At 45.7% G+C, this 27,574-nt stretch overlaps 2 protein-coding genes across 14 annotated transcripts in view; one reads left to right on the forward strand and one right to left on the reverse strand.

Annotated features, from left to right (window-relative positions):
• TP53BP2 (tumor protein p53 binding protein 2) overlaps positions 1-809 on the forward strand; it is a 56,082-nt gene extending 55,273 nt beyond the window's left edge. For all 4 annotated transcript variants that reach the window (XM_005488494.4, XM_014268155.3, XM_005488495.4 and 1 more), the window contains one exon: positions 1-809. In XM_005488494.4, the coding sequence (XP_005488551.2) occupies positions 1-42 (42 nt within the window). In that variant the 3' untranslated portion in view covers positions 43-809.
• Positions 455-27,363, reverse strand: CAPN2 (calpain 2). Of its 10 annotated transcripts, none has more exons than XM_074536842.1 (23): positions 26,586-26,722; positions 26,194-26,273; positions 25,279-25,351; positions 24,889-24,958; positions 18,249-18,367; positions 17,716-17,849; positions 16,695-16,863; positions 14,720-14,803; positions 13,467-13,552; positions 12,745-12,819; positions 11,979-12,139; positions 11,499-11,668; positions 10,912-10,923; positions 9,247-9,458; positions 8,407-8,443; positions 7,712-7,777; positions 6,331-6,388; positions 5,313-5,377; positions 4,121-4,189; positions 3,713-3,791; positions 3,349-3,465; positions 2,887-2,945; positions 455-2,255 (listed from the first exon to the last, which is right to left on the reverse strand). In XM_074536842.1, the coding sequence occupies exons 2-23, from the start codon at positions 26,223-26,225 to the stop codon at positions 2,232-2,234; spliced, it is 1,971 nt and encodes a 656-aa protein (XP_074392943.1). In that variant the 5' UTR covers positions 26,226-26,273; positions 26,586-26,722; the 3' UTR covers positions 455-2,231. The 10 variants fall into 10 exon arrangements, 8 of the variants coding, with proteins under 8 accessions (XP_074392943.1, XP_074392944.1, XP_074392940.1 ...); XM_074536843.1 differs by having other exon boundaries at positions 26,194-26,290; positions 26,586-26,691; XM_074536839.1 differs by lacking the exon at positions 25,279-25,351 and having other exon boundaries at positions 26,194-26,213; positions 26,586-27,363.
• Between the last annotated feature and the right edge of the window lie 211 nt (positions 27,364-27,574).

A 27,574-nucleotide genomic window follows, 5' to 3' on the forward strand; every position in this document is an offset into this window, starting at 1 on the left:
CTGTATCCAAGGATTAAACCTAGACAAAGAAGCTTGGCATGAAATAGTACAGAAGCCAGACTCTTGAAGTACTAATCATGGATAACTTACAGAAAAAAAGGTCCATTTTGTGTTGGTTCCAATATCATGAGACTTATTTCAATGACAATGTAATTTGAAAGCTATGAAAAATGTGCTCTGAAAACAAATGAAGGATTGATGCATTAGCAAATGGATGAGGGCATTGTACAAGATGAAATAATGCTTACAAGCAAATGAAATTCTGCTGCCTTTGGTCAAATCAAGCCATTATGTTCAAGTACCCACCCAGCTGTCTTCAAACATGGCAGAAGAGAGTTTCACTTCTTTTCTGCATTAAATACAAGGACCTTTTGAAATTGCCATTGAAGGAATCATCATGAAACAGACAACTTGGCTTTGTCCAAATTTATCCCGAGGCTTTTTCCAGATGGGAGAAATTGAAGTATGTGCACAACACCCAACTGCTTATTGCTGGAAGCAGAATGTTTGTTAAAAGAAGCTAAAAAAACTGAAGTGCATCTGAAGAGTGACAACCACATGACCAATCCATTAAGCAATAACTTTTAAAAAAGCTGTAGCATCTTAGAAATTTTATGTATTCAAAATATCATGTGCTGTAACAGAAATGTAGTTTTAGATTCCTCTTTTTACAAAGAGCCTCATGTATTTATTGTATTTTGTACTTTTAAGACTAAGTGTAGAAACTTTCTGTAGTCCTTGACAATGTACTTGTTTTTACTCTACTTGTTTACTTCACCATTAAACTTTTGTCTCCTCTTAAGATTTAACTCTGGCTATTTTAATAGTGATTTTTATTAGAAATGTTACTAGTAAGACACTGTTGTTGAACATTGCACTAACTTTCAGCTGCTTTCTGTATTGAACTGAACCTCTCCTCCCCCAGCCATTCAAGGTAGGTTTTCTGCATTTAAAATTGAGCTGAATCTGTTAGCGACACATTGTTAACCTTAAAAGCTAAAGGATATACTCAAGGAAAAACCCAACTTGGCACAAGTATTTTCCAAGTAAAGCCTTTCCTATAGAGCTGTCCTTTCTATCTTTTTATTTGGCAATAATTTGATACTGAACAGTATTTAACAGAGGAGCAGATAATTCCTTAAGGGTATTTAGAAAGTGCCTTGCCCTACTAGGTAAGTCCTACTGCTTTCTGAAAAGGTGTCCATAAGGAAGAAATAGTTTCTAAGGAAGAAATTTCCCCACAGTTCCTCAGGTGGGGAAGCTAAAGGCAGCAGCATTGACTGTGGGGTATGTACTATCAGTTATCTATCTTAGAAACCTTTGGCTGTTCAAGTATGAATCTTTAAAAGTATCAGCTTATCTAACATTTCAGTAACTGCCACACATCCACAATCAGCTCCAGCATGCTGGTTTTCCCCTTTAAAGGGCAGCAACTTCTGTTCCTCAAAGCAAAAGGCTCTGCATGGGCACTGTGATGATCTATCTCTTAAGGAAAAAAAAAAAAAAAAAACAAAACAAAAAGTGCTTCTTTTCAGCAGAAATAAGTCTGGCAAATTTTATTTCTACTTTTTTTTTTTTTTAGTATTTAAATACTTTATTGTATTGCAAAGGAAGATAAATAAGATACAGGAATTCAAGATTCCACCTGAAAGCATGGGCTTTCTCTTGGAAAAATCTTGTTGGCAACAGCCTCCTGCTCCAGGCACATCAATGCTCACTTTGGTCAAAGATGTACTTGCTACTCAAATTCTCTAAAGAATATTTAACTAGGATAGTGCTGGAGCTTGGAACCTCTATCTCTGAGTACAGGTGTTTAGATATGCGTTACTATCTCTTTACTAATTTCAGATATGCAGGATGTTGTTCAAAAAGCATTTTTTAAAACCAGATTGTTGAGCTATAATGAGCTTTTCTTCCTGAAGTCCTATAAAATGCCTTAAATACAAAGATATTAGCAAAGCAGTGTTTCCAAAGCTTGCACTGAGGATTGATACTAAATTAAAGCCTTTGTCCAGAGGCTGTATGGTAGTAGGCACAGACTGTCAGACCCATAAAAATGAGGTTGCAGGTTCTTCTGTGGAAGTAGAATGCTTTTCTTCTTGCAATTGCATGCAGAATCTGCTTGCTTTGTGTAAGTTAAGGCACATTCATGTTTGCATATTACTTGTATGTAGCTTGATTATCTTCACCTGACCATGCTCTTGTTGAGGTCTCACACTGCTGCCTGTGGCTCAAATGACAGTGAAGCACAGCCACTGTAACAATAAGAGAGAGAGGAAAACAAGGTTAAATTTAGTAAAAAGACCTGTAGCAAGCATGCATAGTTGCATTTCTAGCATACAGTCAGCCTGTTGTTACAGAAGTAATTTTAGAATCTGTCCTGAGTGATTTAAATTTATATTTCACTAAAATCAGAGTTTTGGGATTCTCAAGTTCAGAAAAAAGTTATGCTCAGGTAATAAGCAAGTCAGACACACATAGCAGGCTACTTTTCTCCAAACTTAGTCCTTTCTACAGGGCACACATGAAAGGCAGAAAGAAGCAGATGTGAGCAAGACTGTCAGTCTTGCCTACACAAGTGCACCTATATTTTGGTTTGTGGACAGAAAAAGCAGGGAAGAAGCCAAAATTACTGCCAGCAGAGGTTTCAAGGGCTTCTGGTGCAAGTAACTGTGTCTGTTAGAGAATATGTTGTGATGTAGGTACATTTTTAAAAGGTAATCTCTCTATGGCTGCTTATGTAGGTAAATCCAGCACAAATGTGAGTACTTAAAACCAGCCATCCTCAGTCAGAATGGAGCAGGACAGACTCTACATTCCCCCCACACCATTTCCCCGTCCCCCCCAAAAAATGAAAACAAATGTTTTAGAGCTAAATGAACTTACATTAACAAGGTTCAATTCTATTGTCCCACTTTTCTCAGTATCCAGTTTTCTAAACATTTCTGTGGTTGGAGAGAGATGACAGACAACAGTAAATACAGGAATTTGAAAGTCTTCCCTTTCCTTGCACTTCAGGATCAATGAGAATTTAGTCTCAGAATCTAAAACTTGACAATGGCCTACACCCCAAATCAGACAAAGTCATTGTGCAGAAGCAAGACTGAACATTTTTAATTGCTGTCTAGTATTTTTTAATTTTTTAATCAATATAAGAGTTGTTTACAGGGAAGACCATCTATGGTTCAGCAGCCTGGCCTAAAAGATTTGATTCCTGGATCTAAGAGAAGCCAGATTAACATCTCAGGTTTGAATTTGTCTGAGCACCTTATCCTGGGCTTCATGGACAGTTTTCCTGCTGGAACCCCAAGGCAACAGAGCCTGCCTGGTTTCTGAGGGTGCACTCACTGAACAAGGTTTCGAGCCGAATCAAACAGCGCACGAAGTTGTCAAAGTCAATGACGAGATCCTCATCAGCAAAACGAGCCACGATGACCTGATGTAACTGGCAGTTCAGTTTGAACCCTGGAAATACAATGCCAAGGATTTCAAAGACTCTTAAAGACTATTAAAGACTATTTCCAAAGAATAAACACAGGTACAAAATGAAATTCTCAATCCTGCCTGGTGGCAGGAGGGGAAGGCTCCAGAGTGCCCAAAATTCAGTAATTTCAGATGGGACTGTATGGCTCTGAGCATCTCTCAACCCTGCTTGAAACTGATGGAATTCTATAAGAGAAGAGAAGAAGAAGAGACAGATCAATATAAATACCTGCTGTTTCCAGTGCCCTCCTCATCTCATACGAGTTCATGGTACCCGATCGATCCACATCAATTTCTCTGTAAATTTTCTGCAAAGCACAAAACCCAAAGGAAAACCTTTATAATAATGCAGAGCATGGTTTGGCCTCTGGCAGAAGCGAAACATTTTGAAATGCAGCCTTGAAGCACTTTGCAACATTGATCTGAAAGACTTGGTACTTACATCCATTTCTTCTAAAAGTGACTTTAAAAAGTAAGGTTTTTTAATGCAGTAGCCAGAGCAGATAAAGACAAAATCTGGGGGGATACAGACACACAGTCCCTGCTCTGGGAAAGGTGACTGTGCACATTTTATGGTACAAATCAGTCTACAGTCACTTCTAGGTGTGATTGTTCTCCCAGAGGGGTTGTGCTTTACCTGGTATTTCTGAATCTTTGTCCAGAGGGTGTGGAACTCCTTCAGTCCCAGTTTGCCACTCCCATCATTCTTCTCAGAGTTAAGGAAGTTGGTTCAGAGGGAACAAAAAGGGGTTTCCTCTCCCTCTGCTGGGTTTACCTGCATGGGCAGTTATGGCTTAAAAAAAATTGCAAACAGAAGAGGGATTCAAGTCCTCTCTGAAGGACTCATCCTCTCTCCAGGACTCAACCTGCTGAATACACAATTGTTGTCCAAGCTATCCTTCTAAATCATTAAGATCATTAATTTAAGTCATGATCAGCTCACAAGCTCTTTCTGCACCCCTGCTGCAGATCTCTGTCTTTCCACTACAAGTATGAACGAGGCAGGATGATTCCATTTTGTTCTGCACAGTGGGTTCAACACCTGCAGTTACTGGAGCACAAGTCCTGGGGCTGGGTTATAAACAGGAAAAGCCACAGCCAAGCCTGCTATTTGGAGACATTCAGCTCCTGAGCAAACAGCTAACAAAAGAACCTGGGCATGGCACTGCTCCCAACACCTGCCATGGAGTGCCTATGGACTGCTGTATTTTACACCAAATTATAGAAAAGTATCCCCTTGTGTTGGTAATTTTCCCTTTTTCCAACTCTGCAATTCAACTCCCACTGCACAGAGAAGCTGAACACAACTATTCTTAGACCTGATCCTTCATCCTACGCTTTTGCCTGGATGTTTGGAGTAAAAGCTCCTAAAATCCTGCATATTCTCTGCTTCCTGTGTGGCATGTCAAAACAAAGCACTATATTTGTGTCCCTTATTTTCCATTTGCTAAGTCCCTGTGGCTTTGTGATGCTCTTACCAACTCCAGCCAGATAACAGAGAGGTGAAACAACCCAGGCCATCCTCACCATGCTGAGAGCCTTTTCCCAGCACAGACATCACCTTGTCCCCAGCTAAACCAGAACACCCAACAACTGGGAAGGCTTCCAAGCAGACTTTGTTTGATAATGGATTTTCCCACTGCCTGGGATAACACACCTCTGAACAACAATGACAAGGGAGTGGCTTTCCCAGGGGAATCAGGGTAAAGCCAGCTTCTCCACCTCAGGAGCCATTAGTACTCCAGGATGGACCCACCAGGGAGCAGGGGCAGCCAGCCTGCTTCAGCACAGTCAGGGGAATGTCATCTAGGAAGAGCTTTAAAGGATACATCTAACAGGTCAACCATTATTTTGCATGTCTCAATACTAAAGCCATCAGATTTAATATCTTGGCCTGTAAAGAAAGAGCAAAAGACAGGATTATCACTGCATGCTGTACCACAGCACCTTCCTAAATAGCTCATGAAAAAAACAGCTTTTATTTGCTTCCAATGGTGCCATCCTTTGAGCTGGGATGTGTCCCCAAGCAAACAGCCTGAGTAGTCTGGTCTGTAAGTGTGCTGCAGGAGCAAGAGACAGAGACAAAAGCTTTCCTGCTCCTCCTGTCTGCCTGCAAAGTGGACTTCTGTGGGCAACGTGGACCTGCAGCTTAGGAGGGTCAGCAGGAGGTGGCTTCATGAAAGGCTGAAGATGAAGCCAAGCTTGGTAGCCAGCAACAGCCCATTGCTGGTTACTGGCTGCTGCACACAGACATACAGCACAGCCCTGACCACCTGCTAAGATTTCACTCTGGACACTAAGGAGACACTTATTTCTCCAAGCACTTGTATCTTGAGCACTGTTTAGCAGGAAGGAAAATAATGCAGAGCCAAGCTAGGAATCTTCACAGAAACAGAAGCCCAGAGTTTCAAAGTTTCTCCTCCTCCTCAGGGACACCCCAGACCATTGGCTGAGATACTGCTTGAATCACTTCTGGGTGGTTCAGTATTAAAACAGCAGCAATATCTCTCTTGATTATTATCATGGATTATTCAAATCCATCCCTCTTCCTGGCAGCCAATTCCCAGTGGCAGATGCTGGGATAAAAGACACCCATCTGTACCCTGCCAAAGCCCACAGCTTGTGAGACACCTCCTGGGCTGGCACAGCCCCAGTGTTTCTGTGTTTCTGCAGCCCCTGAAGCAGCAGAGAGAGCATGTGGCCGTGGCCATATGGAGAACCAGGCAGCAGGTCTGGGGCAGAGCCCAGCTCTGACCCTGCCCAGGTCAGTAGTGCCCTCTGTGCCCCCACGGCCACTGTGGAAACCTGCTGGTGGCATCTGAAGGTGCTGGTGGAGGAAGGACTCACGTTTAGCCAGGATTTTATTCAAGATGCTGCGCAGTTCGAAGGCAGAGATCTCTGCATCCTGTGGAAAAGAGGAAAACAAATTTCTCACCCTGAGCTCCTCCAGGTAAGCTGGCCAATTTCTAACACCCCTTCGAGATCAGCTCCCTTGAATGGAATCAAGTGGGAAGCTCTCCCCACCTCCCATTCCCAGGAGCACCACCAGTTCCCAGAGATTTGTGGCATTCATATTCTCTGAAAAATCCCTTTGCCCAGGATTTTTCTCCTGGGAAGCTGAAAAGCCTCAGAGAAAAAGGAAAACAATTCTTATCTCATTTGCTTCTCTTGTGTTTTGCTCATCTGGATTGTGTTTGGAGATTGCTTACCCACAGGTGATTGTTTCATTGGGTTCTGCTGTGAGTTGTTTTGACTCTTTGGCCAACTGGGGCCAAGCTGTGTTGGGACTCTGGAGAGAGTCACGAGTGTTCATTATTATCTTTTTAGCCTTCTGTAACTATCCTTTCTGTATTCTTTAGTATAGTATAGTATAGTATTCTTTAATATAGTATAGTATTATAAAACAATAAATTAGTCTTCTGAGAGCATGAAGTCAAATTCATCATTCCTCCCTGCCATGGGGATCCCTGCAAATCCAATAGAGATTAGCACACCCAGCAGCAAGGTGTGCCCAAGGCAAGAGCAGCCTGGGGAGAAGCCCAGCCCAGCCATATGCTCTCCCCAAGGACAGAATTTGGGCTCTGCAGATAAAAGCTAAGCCCACAGTTCAAAAGGAGCAGAGATTGTTCCCCAGGAGTGCTCAGAAATCCTCTGTGGGAGAAGGTGGGTGACTGCACAGGTTCTGGGTTGCACAATTGTGCTCACACTTGAGAGGTGACTCTGCACAAGAACTAAACTCTGTCCTGGGGGAGGCATCTCTTACCCGCTTATTGTATTTGCAGGGTCCCCCATTGCAGGAAGGAATGATGAGTTTGACTCCATGTTCTCAGAAGGCTAATTTATTATTTTATGATACTATATTACATTAAAGAATACTATGCTATATTATACTAAAGGATACAGAAAGGATACTTACAGAATGCTAAAAAGATAATAATGAAAACTCGTCACTCTCTCCAGAGCCCTGACACAGCTTGGCCCCAATTTGCCTAAGAGTCAAAACAACTCACACCAGAAATCCAATGAAACAATCACCTGTGGGGAAACCATCTCCAAACACATTCCAAAGGAGCAAAACACAGGAGAAACAAATGAGATAAGAATTATTTTCCTTTTCTCTGAGGCTTTTCAGCTTCCCAGGAGAAAAATCCTGGGCGAAGGGATTTTTCATAAAATGTGACACCCACTCACCAGGATGCCAGTAAGATACTACCAGAAAAACACTCACATTTCCTGCTAGCTGCCCAAAAAGCTTTTTAAAGCTGGGTTCGATGTCATCTTCACTGATCTCAGTCTAAAAAAAAACAGAAACAGAGAATGTCAAAAGGGGGAAAGTTTCTGCCTGAAACACACTTAATGCATTTCCTTGCCCTTAGTGAAAAATTCAGCTGGCAAGATTGAAGGTACAAAGTAGTTTTTACTATGATTTTATTCAGTTTTATTTTCAGGGGCACCTCAAAATACTGGCAATTGTAAATGCTGGAAAAAACAGCCACTACACATGGGGTAGCTGCATTAGTAGGCAAAGCATCCCCAGCTCCAACAAGACTAAACATATGGTGAGCCACTAGTTTCTGCTGCAAACAGCATTACATGCAGAAAGGGCCCTGTTGCTGAAAGCTGCATGCCTGGAGTCCTGGAGAACAAAGAGAATTTCCTGTGCCTCCAGTTAACTCTTGAGATGTACCTCTGCCTGGGAAGTCCAAGTTCTACATAAAGGACAACCCTTGTTTCCATTATATTCCTGAGGATACTTCCATTTGCTTGACATCCAGATATGGATATTGAAAGATATTTTCCCATTTTTCCATAGTGGGACAGCATTTCTTGATAATGCCTATAGAAAATATCACCCTGCACAGGCACTGCAACTCCTCCATGACAACAAAATTATCTCAATTGAAAACATTTCATTTGATGTACCTCATCAAAATTGCCTTCAATTTCATCATCTATCACCCTAGAAGGAGGAAGAAATCAATATTAAAATCAAAACAAGTCATGTTTATGATGTTTTTCGTTCAAGCTTCAGTTAAAGAGAGATTCTTTAAAATATGGAAATAACAATGAGCATTCAAAAAAATTACTGGATTAATTAGCTATGGACACAGCATAGCACAGAGAAAGTTGTATTTTGCCAGCTGTGGCAACAATAGTTTGAAAAGACACTACAAGTTGTAGTGCCACAGACAGGATTTTGGGGCTCACACAACTCTTTGGGTCTTTTTTTGCCTCCTTAGCACAGGACCAGGTTCTTGGGGACAAATCAAACTTTATCTAGTCATTTCTTCTTTAAAACAGCAAAAAAGTGAGAGCCCTAAAGTAATTCTGATGTGTCTCATGCTGAGAGAGCAGCAGACCTACAGATGGTACCCAAGAACTCCTAAGGGTCCATCAAAAGCTGAATAATGAATTATTCAATCCAGCAAACACCCTGGGTTTCCCACTGCTGCAGGAATATGCAGCAAAATATTACAGGACAGAGGAAGTTTTCTGCTTGCTTTGAATCAGGGTAACTCAATCCAAAAGAGCCCACAGCCCTTCCTCAGGCTTTAGCCCAGCTGCTCTTCAAGATGTGACATGTCTAAGCCTTTTAATTTTAATTAAATAGGAATTGGGATAACAATAGCAATAAAAATAAAATTTAAAAAAATAAAAAATAAAATTAATAAAATATAACAATATTAAATAATAATAAAAAAGTAAATAAATTATCTCCCCCATGTACCCACTGCTGTAATATGGTCACCACAAGCTACCCACGTGGAGTTTGCATTTTTTTCAGAGAAGACCCTGAGGCAGAAGTCTCCGTTCTTGTCGGGCTCAAAGGTGGAGGGCACGATGATGTATTCCCCTGCAGGCAGCTTGAAGCGGTTCAGCACCTCCCGGAGGTTGATGAAGGTATTGGATTTTTCCCGGGCTTTGTTGGTCAGGAAGAAGTTTTTGCTCAGATGAATATTTGTCTGGCCAGAAAACTTAGGAAAAGCAAAGAAAGGGTGAAAAAAAACAAACCCAAGTCTGCATGTGTTCACGTTTACAAATTTAAAATAGCTTAGGCATGTCTGGTGAAAAGGAAATATAAAAGATGTCAGCTTAACAGAACTGAGAAAGAAGAGAAAGGGAGTGGGACTCCTGAGATGTGGCTGCAAATGTATTTTGCAGATCATTGCAATAAATCATTCAGGTCATGCTTTTGTTTTGCAGATGATGAGGGGTGGCTGAAGACATTGGGCACGTTCTTCCACCAATCATTTTTCTTTAAATTGAGATGGCACATGAGCCATGTCCCTCTGGTCCCCAGAGCTGGTGCCACCTGCAGCTCAGCTATGCCTCCCAGGTCCAAAAATAATAAAAAAAACCCCCAGAATAATGAAATAAAATGATATTTGGACTGAAACATCTAGTGAAAGGTGTCCCTGCCCATGGCAGGGGGTTGGAATTGGGTGATCTTTAAGGTCCTTTCCAATCCAAACCATTCTGTGATTCTGTGATCTTCAAGAATGAACTAGTTTTGCAGAGTCTTACAGGTGAGCTGCTTCAGCTCTAGAAACCAGCTTCAGGAATGTGCATCTTTCAGAATCCTCCTCCTTCCTGTCCTCCCAGATTTTTAAGAATGAAGAAAAAATTTGAAAAACCTGTTAGACCTGCTGCATAGCGGGAGATAAAACTTCACCTTCTGGGGTAAAGAAGAGTGAGAATCAGTTTTCTTATGGAACTATTTGGGCAACTAGGGTGAGTGACAGAGTACTGCTAAGGCATTTAAAAAGTATGTAAAAAATTTAATTAACCAGCAGCACCATTTCTTTTCCTGATGAAACCATACTTTACATAAAAGCCACTGGTTTGGGCACAGCCTCAGGAGGCACAGGATGCCCCAGCTGCTTCACACAGACCCTCACAGGGACAGCAAAACCCAGTGTGGGGTTACCCAGGGGTTCTGCTGAGCTTCAGTCCTTCCTCTGAGGAGCAACAGCTCAGAGGCATTGCTGCATTGCCACCCTCTGTGACCCCCAGGGTGCGCTGTTGGCTGCCTGCAGGTAGAAATGGAGAGAAACCAAAAGAGGTGCTGCTTAGGGAAATGAATATCAACACCTCCTTGGAATATTATTCACGAGTCAAACATGATATCTGTGCCAACCTGGAAAAAGCAGCTGTGCTCTGGGGGAGCAAGTGTGGGGCTGGGCTGAGAGGAGAGCCACAGAAGAGTTGCTCTGGGGAGTTTTTGCAGCACTGAACGCTCTTATCCCAATACAGGACACTCTAAAAATGCAACGTGGGCTCAAGGCCCCTTCCAGAATCAGTGGCCTCCAGCTGTAGACTCTGTGCAATCATGCTGTCCTGCAGGGAAGTGGGGTCCTCTGAACCTCTTCTTCCCACCAGCCACTGAGCCCCAGCTCTGCACCTTGACCACCAACCCATGGCACATACCTCTGGGGGCACCTGCAGGGAGAAAAGGACAGAGTTATTTGCTGCTTGAATGGTGAATGGCATCTCCATCTCCTTATCACCATTATTTGGCAAGGACACCCACATTCTTGGGGGAAAAAAAGAGAAAAGAAAAAAAAAGACTTGGCTTGAGAGGAAGGTAGGTGTTGAGCCCACACCACCCAAGGCCAAGTGCTGGCTCAGCTCCCAGCTCCATCCCCGAGGCAGGTGAGGCTCACCTGGGGCAGCCTGGGCACAGCCACAGCCAGGCTGGTTGTGGCTTCCTGCTGAATCTCCTCCCTGCAGCCACCAGGATTGTTATTGAGGCTCAATTTCTCTACTATTCCTCCCCATCTCCTCTTTCTCACTCCTGGCTCTCTGACCTTTCCATCAGCAGGAAAGGAGGCAGGGGCTAAGCAAGCACAATGCAGCTTTTTGTTTCTTTACAGCCTCCTTGCTGCAGCTGCTGTCCAACTCAGCCCAGCTGAGTTCTGATGGAAAGCTCAGCCTGGGAACTGCATTATCCCATTTATGGGATAGACTAAATTAGATTTCCCCTTTTCCTCCCCAGTCCTGTCAGCCTTCCTTGCCTCGTAAATGGCAAAGCCAATGGTGTGCATGTCCTCGCCCATCTTCCTCTGCTTGCGACGGTGCTTCTGGATCAGCCCAATGAGGAAAGTGCAGCCCCCCTCAGGATCATCAGGGTCCTCATCTTCTTCCTCCAGCTTGATCAAATACTGAGGATTCGTCCAGAATGTGTCTGGGAAGTGGATTTAAGCAAACTACTCAGAGGCTTCTTTGATAGCAACTGCGATTATATTTAAACATGTTAGAGGTGACAGATGTGGCTCTGACTGCCAAAATCAGCTGTGAGAAGAGAAAATCAATGCACTGCCCTGCCCACCCCCACCCCAGACTTCACAACCACAACAGACCCTCATCAAGGAGCCACATTTCCCACACTTTCTGGAGGTTAGTCTTAGATATCCCACAAGCCATCCCAAACCATCTCCTGGAAGCTCCCAGAGAAAGTACAGGCACACAAGTAAAAGTTTTCCAGATTTTCTTACTTGGGTAGTTCCTGCAGCCCCCTGCAGTGGCTCCTCTCCTCCAGTTGCCATCCAGCTTCTGCAGGCTCCACTTTTTATACCTGTCACTTGCCAGGGTGTCTGGGGTCAGGTTGCAGATCTCCAGGCGGGAGTAATGCCTCAGGAAGTCATTGAACGCCATCCTGTGGGAGAAATGCCACTGGCAACCTCTCCTCAGCAGGGTTTTGCATCCCACCGCCTTGTCCATCCTCCCTCCCTGCCACTGGGATTCAGCACCAGGGCTTGGGGTGAATTTGCACACTCATCTTGGAGAGCAAACTGGGAGAGCTTGTTATGCATGAATGAAAACAGAGCAGCTGACATTCCCTGTCACCATCATATTTTCTGGAAAATCTCTTTGCCTAGGATTTTTCTCCTGGGAAGCTGGAAGCCTCAGAGAAAAATGAAAACAATAATTATCTAATTTGCTTCTCCTGTGTTGGGCTCACGTGCAATGTGTTTGGGGATTGTTTACCCACAGGTGATTGTTTCATTGGATTCTGGTGTGAGTTGTTTTCACTCTTTGGCCAATCAGTGCCAAGCTGTGTTGTGACTCTGGAAAGAGTCACGAGTTTTCATTATTATCTTTTTAGCCTTCTGTAAGTATCTTTTCTGTATTCTTTACTATAGTATTCTTTAATATATTCTAATATCATAAAACAATAAATTTGCCTTCTAAGAACATGGAGTCAGATGCCACAGGGCATCCCACAAATACAATTCCCTTCTGCTGGAATGTGACACTCACCAAAATTCCCCATCCTCGTGCCTCCTGGTCAGTCGCTCCCGCACCTCAGGGTCAACACCACTCCAGTTTGGGCAGCTGGAAGAGAACCCCACATCAACCACAGCCCATGGGAAAGGTGAAACTCTCATGTGGCTGTTCTGGCACAAGATCTAACTTTTAGCAGTTCTAGAATTCTCAAATCGCTGCAGAATTAAAAATAGATGCACCTGGTGCATAAAATACCTCACTTCTCAAATATCCAAGGTAAAGGATGAGAAACAGAGTGTTATTTTTAGAAAAATGCAATGTCTGGACTAAGACGGAAAAAGGAAGAGTCAGAATAAAATCTGCCCAGCCACAGAAGTGAGTAAACTCCAGCTTTCATGGCTAATAGCAGAAATGGACTTTTAAAGTCCTTTTAGAAAGTGAATTTTCAGAAGCTCACCACTGAATCCAGGTGGTTAAATAAGCAGAAACTACAGGGAGCTTTCTAGGATACACCAACCAAATATCTGCATCTTACACAAAGGCTGGAATTTGCATGAAAGGCACCACACACTGTGATGGCTACCAGGGGGATGACAGCGAGGGGATGCTTCTCTCTGACACAGTTCCATGTGAACACCACATCCAGACAGGACTTACAGAGGATTTTTCAGGCAGGGAACAGACAGAAAAGCACAGAAACACAACTGCAGCCCTGCAGTAAAGGGCTATTGGCAACAAGGAAGCCATTGACTCACTTGTCATTCCATTTCCCAGTCCACTCCACTTCTCCCCAGGGATTTCGGATTCTGATCAGTTTCTGCACGGTTCCTCGGAAATTCACCTGGTGGGATCAGAAGTGGATGGAGAGGCACCAGGGACTCAGCACCACACTCCCTCCCTCATCCTCTCCAGTAATTAAAAACATGACAGAGCAAGTATTTTGGTGCTAGGCATGACAACATGCACACATTTGGGCCAAAAGACAAAAGCCCAACTGGTTCTGAGGGAGCTTCACACAGCAAGGCTTGTCCAGAGAAGTTTTACAGCATGCACAAACCAAAGCCCATGAAAACCAAAATGTCTGATTTGTGCTACTTAAAAGATCACATTTGGTAGGCTTACAAGCAAAGGGAATGTAAAACTGCTATACAAAAGCCAAAAAAGCAGGTACAGAGATATTTCTCGAAAGTCATCACTAAGGTATAAATTGTCTCTTCACATTCAAATGCCTTTTTACCCCCCTGCTTATATGTTAGAGGAGCCAGGACACTCAGACTGCCACAACCACTCTGATCACACCAATGCCCCACAGAGCAGCAGCCTCAGCCCCTCCTCTTGTCATCTGCAGGTCTCTGCAGTCCAGAGATGACACCCCAGATGAAAGATCCTTACAGAGTCTGCACAGATCTCCAAAGGAGCAGCCTGGATAGATCATGCCCACTTGTGAATTAAGGTGAACAAACTCCCTCTTCCCTGCTTTTGCTGTGAGAAGAAGACCGAATGCACACCCACAAACCAGCACAGCATGTCAGCAGCTCCCTACACCTCACCCTGAGCTTTCAAAGAGCACTTCAGAAACAATTACCAGTGAACTAAGCAAAAACCCACTGCACTCATGGAAGGATGCCATGATCTGCTTCCTTTGTTTTGTCTTGCCTTCACCAGTCACCCACTCTTGGGCAGGTCCCTTGTGCTTGGACACCAAGCCCAGCTGAAAGGTGCTGTTCAGCAGCCACTTCAGGGACAATAATACATGGCCCACCACCCTGCTCAGTGGGAATTAGCCATGCTCATGGAATAAGAGGGGATTGTTTTTTGGTCAAACACCCAAGAAGGCAAATCTGTGTTTATCCAAAACATGCCAACTAATCAAGCATTCCTTCAGAAACAAGGGACTCAAAACCCAATACAGCAAAATGGGTGACACTTAGGAATTTGCAGTGTTGAAGAAGATGGGTTTGTGGCTGCCCCACACAGACCCTGCTGCACCTTGGGGTGGCACACGTACCTGCTCTGCCCCGGTGACCGAGTACGCGTGTCCCTTCACCAGCTTCTGGGAGGTGACTGCTTCTGTTTCTGCAGCACTGGTGATCTGCAGGGCAAAGCACATCAGTGACTGCAGCTTCCCATGGGCAGGGGATCCAGCAGAACAGAGCTTCCCCCTCCAACAGAGCTGTCAGCTCACTGGGAGGCTGCCGGAGTGGCTTGGCTGCTGCACAAAAGCCACAAGTGTGACAGAGCAGGGAGAGGGGACAGCAGCAGTGGGGTGGTGCTGGACCCCAGGGAGTTTGCTGTGTTGGTGGCATGGGGTGCACACCAGAAGCCTGGCACTGCAGCAAAGTTCCCTCCTGGCTCCAGAACACTCAGTGTGGTGCAGCCACTCTTGTGCACCTGCAAAGGGGATGCACACCATAAACTCCAACTTCTCAAGGTACCAGGAGAAAAACAGGGAGTGACTGGCGTGAGGCTCCACTGGGATCACACCCAGCTCCAGCAAATTTCAGGGTCAAGGCACCCCCTGCAGCTCCAAAGCAGGGTGGGAGGCTCCTCTCCCTTTCCCCAGCCCTGGGATCTGCCCTGCAGGGCAGCAAGGGTAGAGGCTGAACTTTGGATGCCATTCCTACCTGAGGGCACACCCCTCTCAATTTTTCAGAGCCACTGCTTGGGCAGTCTGGCCTTTAAACACTGCAGAGAAAAGACACTTCTTGCCAGACAGTGAAATGTGTGGCTGTCATTGTCTTTCCACCATTTCAGAAGTGTGGGACCTCTAAACAAGCATATTTGAAGCTTAAACAAACAGAGAGGATTGGATGGAGCAGGCAGGATTCCTGCTGTCAATTACTGCCCAACAGCACACTCTCCATTTAATGCTTAATCTCTGTGTCCCTATTTCTTTTACAGAAGAGAAGGAAAGATTTTACAAGCTTTTAATTTTTTTTTCAAAGGATAAACTCAGCAACAGTTAATTTACACTGCAGAAAGTGGCAGCACTTATCAACACCATAATATATTTACTCTCTCCCCCCCCCACCCAAGGGATTTGTATAAGTCTGGGGCAAAAATCCAGATGTCAGATTCTTATCTAAATGCAAACGAGTAAAACAGGCCTTGAAAATACCATGAAGTCAAATTGACATTAACCAAGCACTTTTCCTGCTGTGAAGCTTCCCTCTCCTGGAACTCTGATTTAACTTGAAAAATGGGAGGAAACATTTACATTTATATTATGAATGGAGTTTTTGTAAACAATTTACCTTCCCTTTAGATATAACTAAGATGCAATCTCATTTGGGAGGAGGGTGATTACCACAGTAACAATACCTAGACTCATTTCAGTAAGGCTAAAAGCAATGCTGAGTCCTTGAAGGCAGGGCCAAAACTCCTCTTTTCTTTCCCATGTGGGTCCAGCTTCTGACAATGTGTCTTCCCATAAAACCTTTCAGAGGTCTGGCAGCAATCTGAGCTTCTCTGCTCCAAGAACAGAGCCCAGATTTTTTGGGAACATTTCAGGTACAAGTTGTACAACAAAAAGGCTGCAGCAAGGGTGGACATTGTCACCTCTGAGCAGGAATCATTAGCAGCAGCACTCTCAGCCTGTGCCATCCTGCTGCCAGGCTTTCTTAGGAACACAGATGCCCATCAGCACCCCTGACAAGTTCCCTGTGTGATTCATTACCCTCAACCTACCACACAGCAGAAGGACTCATGGAAGAAGCACAAGGGAGGGAATGATTTTTTTTACATGAACTAATGAAAAAAATTAGTTAATGAATGTTCAAAAATGAAGTTTAGTTTCAGCCTAACCCCCGTGGAGGGCACATGTCTGAGTCACATCTGTGAGCTAAATTCAGGCACAAGGCAGAGCAAGGAGCCACAGGCAGAGGGGGCTGGCATGATGCTGTGTGCAGCTCCTGCAGGTGTAGCACAGCTCCACCCCAGCCTGTGTGCACAGCAAGAACCCAAAAATAAACCTGCAAACTCACATCAATGGAGCAGCCAAGGAGAGAGCCTTTCTGGAGTGCCTTCTGGATGATCTTGAAGAGGTTGGGGGGTGGCTTCTGCAGCTCATACCACTCTGCAATGCCACCAGTGAAGTCCTCGAAGCCTTCGGTGGTGGTGCCACCAGAGAGGGACTCATAGGAGCCATTCAGCCTGCACAAAATGGGGGACAGACACAACCATCAGGCTCCCTGTTCTCTTCTCACACACACACAACCATCAGGCTCCCTGCTCTCTCCTTCCTTCAGGGGAGGCACTCAATGTGTCACAGCACTGCTGCTTTCAGGAGCATTACAGCAGCTACAAACATGCCCCTCCCTTCAGCTTTGCTTCTTAGACCTCTGTACTTGGAAAACCCAGCACAAAATATTAAATAATCATGCATACACCTTGCATGTGTGTTCAGTCACATCAAGGACAGGAATCATGAACACTATCTGAAGAAAAAAGAATATATATAAAAAAAATCAAGACCAAACAATTTGCCTCTCTTGTTCCACAGTCTTTAAATCCCTTTAATAGTTATGGGTCTGAACTTCAGCAGATGTAAATTTTTTAAATCAATTCAAAATAGTAGAGTTAGAGGACAGAACACCTCTCTGCCATCCCAAAAATGGAGATTCAGGTATGAGCACTGAACACAGCCCTGGGCACATGGACTGATGTGCTCTGCACTGAAGCACTGGCAGCTGCCAGCCCCTCAGATGCATAGAGCACACAAAATGGAGCTTCCCAGGCCCTGGTGACAGCAGGCTGCTCCAGAACAGCCTCACCACGAGATGCAAGAGCTGCTTTTCTTGGCTAGCAACAAACCCAATGCTTTTGGCTCATTGTCTTAGGCATCTGTCAACAGAGCCATACCAAGGAGCCATTGTGGGATACCCCAGAAGAGAGCCATTTCCTGGGACACCCCAGAAGCTGCAAAGGCTAACAAGCACACTGACACTGACACATGCAGCTGGGATGCTGTGGGGGATGTGAGGGGGAAGCCTGGCCCTGACTCACTTGGCATAGGCCTTCTCCAGCAGCGCGCTCCAGAACTCGGCACCCTCGGCCGAGTGCACGAAGAGCAGCTCCCCGTTCTTGGTGGGCAGCCTGTCATCCACCACCACGTCCACCCACTCCCCATACTGCCAGAACTGAGGGAAGAGAGCACAAACATCCATCACCACCCCATGCTGGTGCATGATCACCGTCCCATCACCAGAATATTTGTCTTTGAGCATCGATTTCCCTGGGGAAAAGCAATCCCTGAATAAACAATCCCCATATCCCAGCCAGCTTCACCCACCCTGTTCAGGGATGCACATACTCACATACCCTTCCTCAGGGAGGAAGGACCACAAGGGCAGCCCCTGCTCCCAGATCTTTGATTAATGGCCTTGTTCCTTCCACCACCCTTTTTAGATGTCTCCTTTTTTTCTGTCTGGCTCTTTGACATCCCACAAAGCCATGCCAGGAAACACACATGGATACATAGCCAGCCACATTGGCTCCTGCTCAATAGCACTGAGAGGAAAAGGCTGTTTTCCACATACCTGGAAGTGGAAAATTCCTGCATATTTATCCTGGAAGCTCTGGTCCTTGGGAACAACACGGGCCAGAATTTCTTCATTCAGGGTGAGAGAAGCAATGGCTGCCAAGAGCCAACAGTCTCCTGTAAAAAGAAAACGAAAATAAAAAAAAACCAGACAGCATTCATTTTTCAAACTTTAGCTTTTGCGCTGCATCAGGATTGTGCATTATATGTGCATTATATATATAATCAATAATTCCCTCAGCTGGGATAGGATGATCCCTCCCCTCACTTTATCTCTGAGATCAAATATCCTCCAGATCCAGACAAGTGTTTCCTCAAGACCAAAGTCATAAAAAAAAGGTCAAAGCAGGCTTTTTCTGACCTACCACCACAGTGATCACTCATTCTGACACTGTTTGAAAGAAAACTTAATATTTAATGGGGTGCCTATATGATAGGAAGCAGCACAGAGAAAAGGCAAAGAGTCTGTGGGTGCACACTGGTACTTAGGGGTGCAATTTCTCCTCAGAGGTGTTTTCTCAGGCACGGGCTGCATTCTTTTCCCTTCTCCAAGGGAAAAGTTTAATAAGTTTAATAAACATGTTCCTTGCCCTCCAGAGCCTTGTCCTGCGGGCAAGCTCCCTTCAAGGTCTCTTGCCAGCCTCCCTGCAAACAGGAGCTCCTTTCACTTCACACATCTCTGGAGGCTCTTGCTCCAGGCCCCTCTGTCTAGTCCCATGTCTGGTGTCCAGCAGAGTCACCAGAGAGCCAGGAAGGGCCTGAAGGCAGGCTCTGTTCCCAGCCCCACACACCTCCTCATCCTGCTGGGATGGGGCCAGCACCCACCAGCCCTGCACACCACAGGCTGCCTGGACAGTGTTTTTCCACACCACGCAGAGGGAGGAAGGGACCTCAGCTCTATAAACATGACACCTCTGCTCTCTGGAATTCTTTTCAGAGCCCAGTTTTACTTTCCCAGAGCAGTCACCTCTCTGCTCAGCCATGGGCCTCCTGCAGCCCATTGGTGAGGTGGTCAGAGATTTACAGAGCCAGATGATATCGATGCAGGGCACCCCCAACGTGGTGAATAATGTGCTCTGACTCCATGATTTCAGAAGGCTGAACAAATGTTTTATTGAGCTATATTATATTACACTAAATATTATATTATATTATATTATATTATATTATATTATATTATATTATATTATATTATATTATATTATATTATATTATATTATATTATATTATATTATATTATATTATATTATATTATATTATATTATATTATATTATATTATATTATATTATATTAAAGAGAACCCATGGTTGTCTGGAGACAGTCATGACACAACTTTGACCCAACTGGTCAATCAAGCCGAACAACCATCACTAGTGGCCAATTAACAAATCACTTTTGGTAAACAATCTCCACAACACATTCCACATGTGCCAAACAACAGGAGCAACAAGTAGAGATAAGAATTGTTTTCTCTGCTCCCTCTTGTGCTGCCTTCCCCAGGAAAATCCCTGGGAGAGAGAATTATGTCTCTCTCTGTTCAGAGAATGTGAATGCCAGAAGATGATGCCCTGACTGCCACAGCCTGACACAAAACTCCTTGTTACCATCCTCAGATCTCTGTTCCCTTGCTGTGTGAACTGAGTATTGCACATGAGATTCCACAGGAGAGTCCTGCAGGGTTGCAGCTTCAATGTGTGAACCTGCCACAGCTGTCAGCAAGCATCAGTCCCTACACAGCCACCTCTCTGCCATGGGAAAAGGCTCAAAAGCTTATGGGTGAGAAGCTGGGATCCAAATGGGACAAAGTCTCAGGTGAATGAACTCTAAAGCAGCTCTGGAGGTTCAAAACCATCACTCAGGCCCAAATTCATCACTGCTCAGGCAACACCAGCAGGAGAATGGACAACCTGCAGCTCCCTCCAGGCTTGGCACAGCTGACCCCCAGCAGCAGCTCTGAGAAATACATCTGTCCCACACTTCTTTTCACACCTCAGGAAAGGCAGAAAAGGTGAAATTGCAAAATAATAATAATAATGAATAATCTGAAAACTTAGGGTGCTTATACTGCTTCACAACCTAGAGGGGAATAACTGAAAATAAAACTTCCCCTTCAGCCCCACCTTTGGCTGCTTGTACTGGAATTGAAAAATCAGCCTGTCAGAGGAGTTTTCCAACAGGAAAGTCACCCTGCAATTCTCCTGTGACAGACCATGAGGCAGTGATGAATTTCCCTTCCCTGCTCTGTCACAGCACATCCAGCTGCCCTGCAAAGTGGGGACTGCTCTCACAGCCCCCTTCAAGGAGCTGCGACCTCCCTGGGAGCTGCATCCAGGGGCAGCACTACCCACGGCAAAGGTGTGTGCTGGGAAAGACAGGGCCAGGAGGAAAGAGTCTGGCTCAGAGGGCAGCTGTCACACCATTCTTCCCAAGAAATTTTAGTATTTCTATTCCATACCCAGGGCAGGCAGGGAGAGCAAATGAACAACTCAAATGGCCACAGCAGCTCAGGAGGGCTGGCTCAAGAAGCTGATCAGGCCTCCAGATGGTGAACACACACTCCAGTGCTGTAACACATCCTTGAGTCATGCTTCCCCTGGAGGTAAGGAGCGAGGAAATTCCAGGGGAAACACCCTCCAGAGCACCTCCATGCCCACAAGCAGAATTTATAAAGATTTTCCTTGGCTTTCTAGCTGTCTCATCAAGGCAGACTGAAATTACAGCCTGGTGTAGAAATCTCTGTTGAACTTTATACTGGTTTCTAGCAGGAATTTGGAATCAAACACAAATCTTAACTCTGACAACTCTGGGCAAGGTCCTGAGGTTTAAAGGCAGCTGCAGAACATGTGGAAGACATCCTTTGGTTTCCACACTTAAAAGTGCCCAGCAGCCAGGATTTCATCTCTACTTTGTGACCAGCCATCACTAAATGCACACCTCATAATTCCAGCTCTGGATGAGAACAGATCTTGTGATTCTACCCGGAGTTTTAGCACTAGGCAAGCCTGAGCAGGGTCTTTACCAAATAGCCTGAACTTCCAGAACTGGGGCTTCTGCAAGGTTTTCCTTTGATAGGGATGGAAAATCCAAGGAGAGGCTGACAGAAAGGTTGCTTAGACCCTGAAAGGAGTGTTAGCAAGGCTACATTCATCATAAATGATTTTTGTAAATGAACAGTAGGCAGGACAAGATTACCAGAAAAGGGAATATTCTCAGGCTGTGAGTTTATCTATAACACATATGAACAAGAAGTGCTATTTTTTGTCCTGCCATCCTTACTTTTTCCTGCTTTCAGTGTTTTACTTGTAATTTCCATATACCCATCAGCATTTACCTAATCTCCAGCTCTAAGAAGAACATTAGGGGGGGAAAAAAAGTAATTGCAAGGCAAGCATAAATAGCCCTAAGGGCTTAAAATTAACCATTCTGGAAAAAAAAAAAAGGCAAACAAAACACACCCATCAAATGCCTGAAGGGCTGTAAGCAAAAGGCAGCTCCTCTGGTCACTGCACAGCTCATGTAAGAGTATGGAGTAAAAGGAAAAATGTTCCTTCTGCCAGTCACAGATTCATCATTATTTTAAAGCAGTCTTAGATTAACAGCTACAGAATGTATTTATATTAATTAATTAATATTAATTGTGGTATTAAATAATTAAAATATTTAATTTTATTTTCATTTAATTGTAATAGTTAATAAAATAGTTATTAATAATTTAATTATTAATTAAATTAATACCACAGACACTCCAGAACGTTTTCTGGTTACAAACACGAGGCTGTGGCAACCCACTGGCAGTGGAGTGGCTGTCAGCATGAGAAAACCAAGGGTCTGATTTTGGAAATTCAACCTCTTCAATTTGTTATTTTTTTCACACCTTTGTTACGTGAGGAGGAGACACCTGCATGCAAACAGCAGCTGGGAGATCCTGGCTGTTTACACCCCAGTGTTGTGATACCATGGTGACATCCACTCCAAAAAAAGGTGGCTAAGGGTGAACCAGGCTTCTCTGGCTTTGGAGCCTCCCCTCAGCTGTAATGAGTCACCACATCCCTGTGCTGCCATTTGGAGCCAAAAACCATCTCTGACTTTGCAGGTCTGACACTGCAAAACCAACTCCAAATCCTCTCCTTCAAAAGTTTCTCCTAAGGAAAAGAACCCCAAAACAACAACAAAACCCAACAGCAACACACCAAAACAAAAAAAAAACCTCACAAGGCCAGAATAAAGGATAATCCAAATCCCAAGGGGCAGCAGAACTTTGGTGTCTGGAGAACCTTTTCTGCACTGATGATCAGCTATGCCTTACATGGATCACAGCTTCTTATAGTCCAGGTCCAAAGCAATTAAACAGATTTATGCACCTGGCCAAAGACTCCTGAGCTGAAAGAAACCCTGCTCATTAGCTGAGCTGTTTGTGACACATTCCCTGCCAAGAAGCTGCCATGCAGATGTGCTCTGGGTGCTCCATCTGTCCCTGCAGCACTCCCAGAAGTTCTGGAGGGCTCAGCAACAGCAGTGAAACTCCCCATGGGCACAGGTCTGTTGCTTTTTGATCGAGCCTTTTGGGGGATAAATGAGACTACAAAAGCTTCCCATAGAAAAGAAGCAGGATAATAAAAAGTACAGGCTTCCAAAAGCACCTGGCATCTTCCAGTGCAATCTTCTCAAGAACACCCTGGAATGTGATGGGACATGAACATTCAAAGTAAATACAAAGCTCAAGTAAATGTAAGCTTAAGCAAATTTCTCAATACAAATGCTGGTGTCAGATAAGGCAGTGGAAAAAAAAAAGAAAAAAAAAAAGAAAATAAAGCATTTGTACAGTGCATCTGCCAGCCCCATTGTGTGACAGAGCAGAGATTCCATCCAGGCTCTTAGGAGCTCAGTGACTACACAGACATAAGATCAAAAGCATCTAACTTTTAATCAGCAATTGTCACACAAGACCAAAATCCTGCCCAGATTCATGAGAAGAAAGGCAGGAGAGTCATTGCAGTACTTAGTGACAATGAAGGAGATACAAACAAGAGCACTGACAAGCTCTGATTCAGATTCAGTCAAGAGCACAAAAATACCAGTTGTGAGTCACTTCATATCCTCTGGTGATACCATAAACCCCATGAGAACATCTGACTGCTCCAAAGAGCACTAGGGCAGCAAATGCTTTCATCAATTTAAAAACAGATCTTGGTATTAGCAACAGCAATTTCACAACTTGAAAATGAAGCTTCAGATCTTTCATTCCCATGCCCTTGGTGCCACAGCATCTGCAGAGAAAAGCTGGAAAAGCAGAAGGCAGAAAGCAACTAAGTGACTCCAGAAAGCAACATCTCTACAGAAATGCCAGATGTTGAAATGGCATTAAGTAAACTTTAACTTCAATTTGAAGAACTTCTTCCCAGAAAGTTTCATAATAAAAAGAGATAACAGATGTCTGGCACGTGTGTTTAAGCACTGGGACATGCTTCATGCCAAAGCAGTCATAGTGGGAGACATGGTATAAGGTGGAGAGAGCACAGGAAGGAAGGAAGCTGGTGACATGGCAACACCTCAAGGCACAACAGAGCCAAACACACACCAACAATGATACTGGGCCATGTTCATAATCTAAATATTTTTACTGTCATGGATTTTTATACAAATTGCATCTGGTTGTCAAAGTACTAACATAAAAACCGTATTTTTCTGAATGAAACCATAAGCACAAAATATAAGCTGCTCTGCCTGTTCCATTTTTTGGATATGAACCTGCAAATAGCAGCAGTGGGACTAGAAACTAAGAAGTGGCTGTGTGGTGAATATTTGAAAGCAAACAAAGAGCATTTGGTTCATTTGCCAAGTGCAGCAGCACAGCACAGCTCATATTAGTCATGTTTCCTACCTGAGAGCTTTCCCTCAACCACATATCTGTCTAACCCAAACTCCTCTCACTACAGCTATGGAGTAGGAGTCTACTGCTGCTTTCACTTCACTTTAGTTCTTCTCCTCATACCTCTGCAGACATTCTCCAGCTAAAACCCCTCCTGTCAGACAAGGCAGGAGAGAGGATTCCCCACTGGGACAGCTGTGCCCTCACAGCCAGGCCAAGCCATTTGCTCCCCACTGTCCCCTGGCACTTCCCTGGAGAGCCCCACCAAGGGGCTGCCATTGCACAAACTCAGCAGAAGCCTTGGCAAAAGCAGAGGGCTCACAGGCTGGCCCATGCCTCCTGAAACAGCCGAGTTTTGTCTTCCTCAAGAGCTGGGAATCCCCCATACAACTTCTTTTCCCCAGGTTTCAGGAGATTCCTCCTGCCCAGCACAACTCTCTCCCACTGGGGAAAGGGAAGCGCTGCTATGCACACAGCTGGCTGTTTAAGGCAGAAATGAGCCAGGCTGCTCTCAGGCACTTGGATATGGATGAGAACATGAAAGGAGCTGGCCACGATCAGAAAAGCCATGATCAGGAAACCAGCGTGTGCCACCCCTGCTTGGTGCACACAGAGAGGCTGTGCTCAGTAACCCCACACATGCAAAAGCCAAGGAAAGGTGAGAAAGGTCTGATTTGAAATGAATGGAGGTGGGAGGATGCAAAAGGAGATATTTGGTGCCCTGGGGCAGCACCTGCACAGAAAACTCAGCTTTGCTCCCCACCTTACCTAAGGCCCCTTGGCAGATGTCCGTGCGAGTGGCTCCTCCCGCTATGAACTGGGGGTTGGCACACAGCTCCTGGCAACAAAAGAAGCCCGGCATTAACACCTGGCCACAGGTATTACACCTGGCTGCAGGCATTACACCTGGCCACAGGTATTACACCTGGCTGCAGGTGAGGCAGGGAACGAGACCACACTTGCAGAAATTAACCAAACCATTGACCACAGCAGTGAGCACCACAGAGATGGAGCAGTGCAGGAGTTGGGTGTGGGCTCCAGACACAGCAAGCACAGTGAGAACCACACCGGTAACCAAAGCTCGGGTGCAGCCAGCTCACTTCACAGGACGTGTGCTGCATTTTCACATATACAGGGCACACACTGCTCTGCCATTACCTCCCCACCACTGACCACACCGAGGTCTTTCAGAAATGCCTGGGGGCACCCCGGAGTCCACCTGACCCCATGGCTGGAAGGGAATAAACCGCACGGTGGTCAACTCTGGCTCTGCTGAAGGAAAGAGTTATCAGAAGGCACAGCCCCAAGCGCTACCCAAAGCCATCTGTCCCCACGGGGAGTTCTGCATGGAGAGCAAAACGACTTTTTTGACTCGTTTATTTTCCAGGCAGAGCAAGGCACGCTGCCAGCCTGTCCCCGGAGCAAGGGGGACCCTGCGGTGCCCGGAGCATCCGCAGCCGCACGGAACGAGCGCACCGCGGGGAGAGCTCACACCGCGCCCCGACCGCCGCCCCCGCACGGCTCAACCCGCCCAAATCTAGGGGCTGGGGAAAGCAGGAAGCCGGGGGATGCTGTGGAACGATGCTCCCGAGCATCCCCCCATTGCCCGCCGCCCTACCGTGGGTCTGCGCCAGACGACGCCCTGCGTCTTGTGCGAGCGGGGCCCCAGCTCGCGGTAGCCGAGGGCGCTGGGGCCGGCGGGGAAGGAGGGGTCCTGGAAGAGGCGCCCCTCCTGCAGGCACTGCTGCCGCAGGGCCCCGAAGCGCTGCCCCAGGTAGGGCACAGCCCGGTCGTGCTGCCCCGCGCCCAGCGCCACCGCCCGCTCCTTGGCCAGCGCCTCCGCCATCCCCGCCATCGCTGCCGCCGCCCCGCCCCGGCACGGCTCAGCCCGGCTCGGCACGGCCCGGCCCCGCCTGCCAGCCCTCCCTTCCCTCCTGCCCGTGCCACGCCGCACCCCCGCCGTGCCTCCGACCGCTCCGTGCCGGCGGAGAAATTTCCCATCCCGGTCTCTGTCCGGCTGCTGCCCCGTGCGGGAGCATCTCTGCCTCACTGGGCGCCTCAGCAGCTTCTCACCTGTGCTGTCCCTGCCTCCCCTGGTTCCACATGTAGGCAGCAATTCGAAAAGGTTGGTGTTTTCCGTGTGCAAATCAGAGCTATCCATATAAATTCTCTAAGTTTAGGGGAAAAAAAAAAGGAAACCAAAAAACCAACAAAAATGCCCTCAAAACCACCACCACCACTACCACCATCACCAAACAAGCAAACAAAAAAAAAAAAAACCAAAACACACAAACAACCCCCCTTGCAAAAAAACCCAAACCAACAAAAAAACCCCAAACCAAACAAAAAACAACAATTAAAAAAAAAAGGAAGGAAAAACCTGATATGGTTCAAATCGCACTATGCTACATCCCGTTGTCACCCTGTCACAACTTTGAACATCGCAAGTAGCAGAGATCACTCACAGCTCGATTTGCTGGTGATCGCCACAGCACACAGGAGCCACCTGCACTCCCACAAACCACAAACAGCGAGATTCCCCTGATCCTCCCCAAAACACACACACACACACACAGACACACACAGAGACACACACAGATACAGACACACACCTACAGACACACACACACACAGACACACACAGACACACACACACACAGAGACACACACACACACAGACACACAGACACACAGACACACACACAGACACACACACAGAGACAGACACACACACAGACACACACACAGACACACACACACAGACACACACACACAGACACACACACACACACAGACACACACACAGACACACACACACAGACACACACACACAGACACACAGACACAGACACACACACACAGACACACACACAGACAGACACACAGACACACACAGACACACACACAGACACAGACACACACACACACAGACACACACAGACACACAGACAGACACAGACACACACACAGAGACACACAGACACACACACACAGACACACACAGATACAGACACACAGATACAGACACACAGACACAGACAGACACACACAGACACAGACAGACACACACACACACACACACACACACACTCTCACAGACACACACACACACACACACACACACACACACACACACACGGTGTGGGGGAGGGAGTGTCTCTGTTTTGGCAGCGAATTGCTGCCAAGAGCGGCTGAAATGCTGCTGCTGGCACCCGTGCAGAGCAGCATCTCTCCGAGGGAGAATTCAAACCATTTGTTTCATATTTTCAGTGTGAGTCAGGGCGTGCTGGAGCCAGGCAGTGTTCCCTGGGCAGCACACAGAGCCTGGGAGGACTTTATGTTACCCAGCTGCCCTGGAGGGGCAGGCACCTCTTTTTGCACATTGTTTTCTAAGTCCTGGATGCATGAAACAGTGGTTTGGAGTCATCCTAGCTGACTAAAATGAACATTACTG

The sequence above is a fragment of the Zonotrichia albicollis genome, chromosome 3 (assembly GCF_047830755.1).
Source record: "Zonotrichia albicollis isolate bZonAlb1 chromosome 3, bZonAlb1.hap1, whole genome shotgun sequence".
Classification (NCBI taxonomy): Eukaryota; Metazoa; Chordata; class Aves; order Passeriformes; family Passerellidae; genus Zonotrichia; species Zonotrichia albicollis.